The following is a 6,301-nucleotide window of genomic DNA, read 5'->3' as shown; positions in this document are numbered from 1 at the left end:
TTTTTTTTTTGCTACTGGGGACTGGACTCAGAACTCTGCACAGGCAGGTGCTTATTCTACTGAACTATCTCCCCAGCCCTAGGAAAAGGCCTTTTGAAAGATTTTGGCTACCACCATTGAGCATCTTGCTTATGAACCAAATGGTACTCTGGAAGTAGGCAGCACAAAATTTACTTAAGAGCACATGGTGGCTTCCTTAACCCTCCCATTCCTTTACTTGAAACCTCTTATTTTTTATTCTTGTTCTGTGCTTCCTGTGCATTGAGTTCAAGTCTCCTTCTTAGCAATTATTCCTACTTAGGAATGAGCCATAATTCTCCCCACGAAGCCTACAGAAATGGCTCAAAAAAATGATTGTCAGGCTGTGGAGTTAGCTCAGTAGTCTAAGTGCCCGCCAAGGCAAGCACAAGGACCCGGGTTTGATCCCCAGTACTGCATGCCATGCTGGCCTTGCCCTGGGTGCACTGAGCCAACCACCACCACCAGGCATGGTGGTGCATGCCTATAATCCCAGCACTGGAGAGGCTGAATCAGGAGGATCAAGAGTTTGTTTGAGCTATGAGCTATGTAGTGAGACCCTGTTCCAAATATACAAAATTTAAAAACAAACAAGACAAACAAACAAAATCGACTGTCTCAGGCATGAGTAAGTAGGAATATATGTTGTCATGGAGTGGAAATGATCATTTCATTTAATCTTTGGCTAAAACTCAGAAATCTGTCACTTAAGTAACTGACCCCTCACCCCCACCCAAACACTGTCTGAGCATCCATGCCCTAAGCACTGCACAGTGTCTTACATGTATTCCTATTCCCTAGCAAGCCCATAAGTTAACAATTAGCTCATGCATTTTGCAGACAGGCTCACTGTGAAATTAGAGCTAAAATTTAAATCCTTGCTCATATCCAAGGAAGTCTCCCAGGGTTTGGGGTCTGGCCCAGAGGTGCTCCTCACGCCCACAGTCTCAGCACTCACTTGGCTCCTTGAGACGAAGCTGGATGGCAGGGCTGTCACTCTTATCTCGCTTTATGCCCAGCACCTCCCGTTCCCACTCTTTCTCTCGATTTTCTTCCTCAATTTGCCGTTCAGCTTGGGAACAAATCCGCAGCAGCCTCAAGCACAGAATCTGGTGTAGACGCATGAAGATATACCAGTTGTTATTGACATAGAAGAGGTTGTACACTTCATCCATTCCTCTTAATTTCTGTGCTGCTGTGTTACTGAACAGGAGCTTGGACTTTGGGGGGCTGCCCCCAACACCATTATGCTTCTTGGCTGCCCCTGTGGCTTCATCTACATCCATCTCTTCTTCTTCTTCTTCCTCTACATCCGAGAGGTCGCCTCTCTGAGCAAAGAGCAGATCTGGAATGAAATGATGCATGATCTGCTTGATTTTATACTTGTCCTCCTTCTGAATGCCTGTCTGTCTCTTCACATGATGGATAATCAGAGCAGCAGCATCTTCTAGGATCTGCTTGTCTTCATAGGCCAGAGAGAGGTGTGGGCCAACAGGGACACCAGCATTCTCTTCTGTAGCTTGCTCTTGTCTCTGATGGGAGACACAAAAGTATTCTCTGAATGGTACCAGCAGCACAAATGCAGACCACAGCACAGGACATTAACTACAGTGGCTACTAATCACAAAACATAGAAACTGACCTTAACAACATGCTTCTCCCAGAAGCAGCCTGGTACCTTATAGACCTTGCATATTATCTCTTAAAATTCTGGATTAGTACTTATAGAGGATATGATATAAAGCATGGGGTTGTGGAAGGTGACAAAGTTTAAGCACTGACAAAAAGAAGCTGGCTGGAGGTTGTTGCTAAGTTTTTAAATTGTGGTAAGCTGAAATGTTCTACACCATTAAAGGCACTGTTTTAGGTACTTAGATGGTGGCAGAAGTGGGAGGGAAAGTGGCAGGATGCATAAACTGAAATCAGGATGAGAAATTAGGAAATGAATGAAACAGGATAGGTAGGCTTAGGTCTGAAATGGTATGATCAGGAATACAAAATGATGCTGGACATGGTGGGGCAAGCCTGTAATTCCAGTACTTGGGAAGCTGAGACAGGAGGTTCGTTGAGTTTTGAGACTAGCCTGGGCTACATAAGCAAGTTCAAGGTCAGTCTGCACGACATAGGGAGGCCCTGTCTCAAAAAAACCACCCAACAAAAACCAACCCCAAACCAAAATAAAACAAACCACGCCCACCCCCCTATGTTATGACAAGTCACACACAACAATCAGCGCATCTCAGGACTCAATTTTCTTTAACAAAGCACTTCAAGGAACCAAAGCTATGCTGAGCATAAAGACTGGAGTCCTCACAAATGTAAACTTCCTACACAGCTCACCTCATCATAGATACTTTCAATCTCATTGAGTAAACTTTTTGACCTCAGGACTTTTGTGTCATTCTGTTTAAAGTTGATGCCCTGGTGATCCAGAGATTTTAAGTAGTATTTCTCATTTTGTTCTCGCCACACCTTGTTAAATCCTCTTTGAGCTTCTCGCCATTCTTCCTCTTTCATCTTCAACCTATTAGAGAGAAAAGCAGCAACAAAAACCATAGGAATTCAGTGAGTTTAGAAATGGAAAACGTGTCAGACTCACTTTACTTCAAAAGTCAATGACACATAACATCAATCATGATTCTGGCAACTTGAGATACATGTTAGCAGTCTCAAACTTGCTATAAAAGGAAAATATTCATTTAGTACATATAATTTAGGGATGAGGGGAGAATCTATCCTGAAGTTGTAAGTCTTTCTTAGTATAGTTAGTTCTTGTAGAGAATTCCAGGGTCTTGGGATGTAGCTGAGAGGTAGAATACCTGTCTATCATAGACAAGACTCTAGATTCAATCCCAAAGCGCCACACCATACATACGGAAAGCACTCTATAGCAGACCCCTGGGATATCTATATTCTTTTATAAAAAATGTATTTGGTACGGGGTGTCACTTTGCAGCTTGGACCCAGTGATGATCCTGTTTTGAATTTCCCAAGTGCTGAGATTACAGGCATGCAGGTAGCCAGCTCAGCATGCCAGGTGGCGGGACCACCACAGCATGTGGTGGTAGGGATTGAACCCTGGTCCCTGTGCTTGCCTAAGCAGGAGCTTAGTCCACTGATGGATCTCACTGGCCCCATATGTATTCTTTGGAAAGAGGATGTTCCTTTGACCACTGAAAACATTCCTGTTTCTCTGCTGTACAACTCTTAGAACATTCGCTATGCTAATGGCAATACAAAGTCAGAGAGGAAAAATGGCACAGATCACAGCCTTGGATATAATCTATGAAGCTGTGATAAGAATGACTGATACTCCAAGTAGAGGACAGTGAAAACTAAAAGCAGCAGCACAAGTTAAGAATAACCTGGTCTTGATCCTTCAATTCATGAGGTGATGATTGGGTGTTCATGCCATATGCCTCCCTCAAACCTTGTTACAACATGGGCTCATTACCCATCTGACATGGAAAACAAAAAAAAAGAAAAAAGAAATAACCTGGTCTCAAAGGCCAGAAGGTGAATACTGCTGTAGCAGGAACAGAAAGCAACACTGACGTCTGTCAGCTCTGGAGGGCTACTATGAGGTGTGTGTGTATGACTGTACAGCAAGAGTGCCACATATGGAAAAAGTCACCAGGTCTCAGCCTCGTCTCCTATATCCTGAATGAAGTGGGTAAAACAGTGCCTTCATACTTAAGCATGACCAGGACACTTGTTATTTGAAAGAACTGTTTCGTTGTTGTTTGTAGTACTGAGACTGAATCCAAGGCCTTTACCCCAACTTAACTCTCCAGTCCTTAACTTGTGCTGCTGCTTTTAGTTTTCACTGTCCTCTACTTGAGTATCAGTGGTTCTGATCACAGCTTTATAGACTGTCCAAAGCTGTGATCTGTGCCATTTTTCCTCTCTGACTTTACATTTCCATTAGCATAGCAAATGTTCTGAGACAGAGTCTCACTAAGTTCCTAAACTGCACAGGCTGGGCTCAAACATAATCCTCCTGTCTCAGCTTCCCATAGTGCTGGGATTAGCTATTCGTTTTCATACCCCAGCTGAAAGAAGATGTTGTTGGTAAACATGGTAAATCAAATTTTTTATAATGGCCATGTATTAAATTTTAAAAAGACAGACTGGTTTTTCATATATATGAATAAAACCAAAAGAAAAATAAAATTCTGCTGGCTGGCTAGATGTGCTGGCACATGCCTATAGTCTCAGCACTCAGGAGGTCAAGGTAGGAGACTGTCAAGAGTTCGAAGCCCTGTCTCAATAAAACAAGCAAAGAAAACAGTAACAAAAGCAACAACAAAAAACCCCAGCTGATGGTACATGCCTATATCAATCCCCTCTACATAAGGCGCTGAGGCAGGAGGATCATCAAGTGCAAGTCCAGACTGGGCAACATAATGAGATTCTGTCACTTTTTTTTTTTTAATTTTATTTATTTGTGTGTGTGTGTGTGTGTGTGTGTGTGCGTGTGTGTGTGTGGCCAGCTCCGCCCACCAGGGGGCGGGCTGGCTGGCATGTGGTGCTGGGGGATTGAACCGTGGTCCCTGGGCTTTGCTAAGCTTGTTCTAAGTAGGTGCTTTAGTCCATTGAGCCATCTCACCAGCCCTATCACTTTTTGTTTTGAAGGGCTGGCGAGATGGCTCAATGGACTAAAGCACCTGCTTAGGCAACCTTAGGTAAGCGCAGGGACACAGTTCAATCCCCAGCATCACATGGTGTGCCAGTTCTATTCCCAGGGTGGGCTTGGCGAGCCAGAGTCTGGGCGCAGTAGCACATGCCTTTAATCCCTGCACTGGGGAGGCTGAAAGCAAGAGGACCACAAGTCCGAACTGTGTAGCGAGACCCTGCAACAACCAAATACATAAAAAAAAAAAAAAAAAAAAAAGGGTTGGAGATAGAACTCTACAACAGAGTACCTGCCTAGCATGTGTGAGGCCCTGGGTCTATTCCCCAATACTGCAAGCAAATACGAGAAAAACAACTAAGATGTTAACCATAATTCATCCTCACTGACAAGAACATGGGTATTTTTTTTCTGCTGCAGTGCTATGCACTTGTAGTACCACATATTTGGGAGGCTGAGGCAGAATTGCTTAAGTCCAGGAGTCCAAGCCCAGCCTGAGCAACACAGCAAGATCCCCTATCTTCAAAATAATTAAACGTCCTCAAATGTACACACAAAGTACTCTACCATAATGTTCAAGGTTTCTTCTCAAACACTGGTTACACAGAAACCCAATGAGAAGTTCCAGAACCCCTAGTCTTTGCGAACAGTGCTGTGCACAATAGGCACACTGCTTGGTACCTCTTGAGGACAATGGGAACAGCAATGGAAGGGTTCTTCCGAAGCCCGTCGATGATGTCTGCTGCCTTGTCAGCATATATCCTCTGCAGTGCCTTCCGGTGGATGACTTCTGATGTACCCCCGAGGGTGTTATCCAAGCGGAATTTGGCTTGTTCCTCAGCAGACAAACGGGAAAGCTTTTTCTGTATTGCTTCTAGAACCCGGATGGTTGCCAGATTGGTCTCTAAAACTACATCAAGCTAAAGACAAGACAAAGGATGATGCTTAGGACCCAAACCAGGAGAGAGAAGTAGACAGGAGAATAAAGAAGTCAAATTCCCTGGACTGAAAATCTGGCTCTGCCACACTGTTAGTTATGTAAGACTCATTCTTAACCAGTAAAATATGAATAATAGCATCTACCACTCTCCTAAGGCTGTTTTCTGGGGTAAAATTACATGATCCACAGTGTTTACCACAAGGCCATCTAAAAACAGCCAATAAAGATGGAGTAAAAGTTGTCACTCCTGTCACTGTCACCGTCACCACCACCACCGTATGCTCTGCTGTGGGCTGCTGATGAGACAGAGGGACCAAACAGGAAGCTATTTCACTGGTATTTTCCCCTGAACTTTTCCAAACTACCCAGTTTCAAGCAGTAATAAGAAAAATAATGCCTTGTGGGTCATGGTGGTACAGGCATGCAGTCCCAGCACTAAAGGGGCTAAGGTGGGAGGACTGCAAGTCTGTGGCCAGCCTGGACTATATGGTTAAGACCCTGTCTCAAACAAAACAAAATAGAACAAACAAATCTAATCTCAAAAGATGAATCAATAGTAGCTTTATTGCACTGAGCTATAAGTGCTTATTAAAAAATGTTTAAAATATTATTTTAGGGGCTGGTGAGATGGCTCAGTGGTCTAAAGCACCTACTTGGAACAAGCTTGGCAAAGCACAGGGACCGCGGTTCGATCCCCAGCACCACATGCC

General features: G+C 43.9%; 1 protein-coding gene and 1 pseudogene across 4 annotated transcripts in view; one reads left to right on the top strand and one right to left on the bottom strand.

Annotated features, from left to right (window-relative positions):
- Sin3a (SIN3 transcription regulator family member A) overlaps nt 1–6,301 on the bottom strand; it is a 79,407-nt gene that overhangs the window by 20,521 nt on the left and 52,585 nt on the right. For all 4 annotated transcript variants that reach the window (XM_023712713.1, XM_023712714.1, XM_023712712.1 and 1 more), the window contains exons 13-15: nt 5,333–5,571; nt 2,359–2,542; nt 977–1,550 (exon numbers count right to left, since the gene is read on the bottom strand). In XM_023712713.1, the coding sequence (XP_023568481.1) occupies nt 977–1,550; nt 2,359–2,542; nt 5,333–5,571 (997 nt within the window). The remainder of the gene's footprint in view (nt 1–976; nt 1,551–2,358; nt 2,543–5,332; nt 5,572–6,301) is intronic.
- Nucleotides 3,393–3,482, top strand: LOC111816115 (annotated as a pseudogene).

The sequence above is a fragment of the Octodon degus genome, unplaced genomic scaffold (genome assembly GCF_000260255.1).
Source record: "Octodon degus isolate 3935 unplaced genomic scaffold, OctDeg1.0 scaffold00026, whole genome shotgun sequence".
NCBI classification, from domain to species: Eukaryota; Metazoa; Chordata; class Mammalia; order Rodentia; family Octodontidae; genus Octodon; species Octodon degus.
This window is presented reverse-complemented; position numbering and strand designations above follow the sequence as displayed.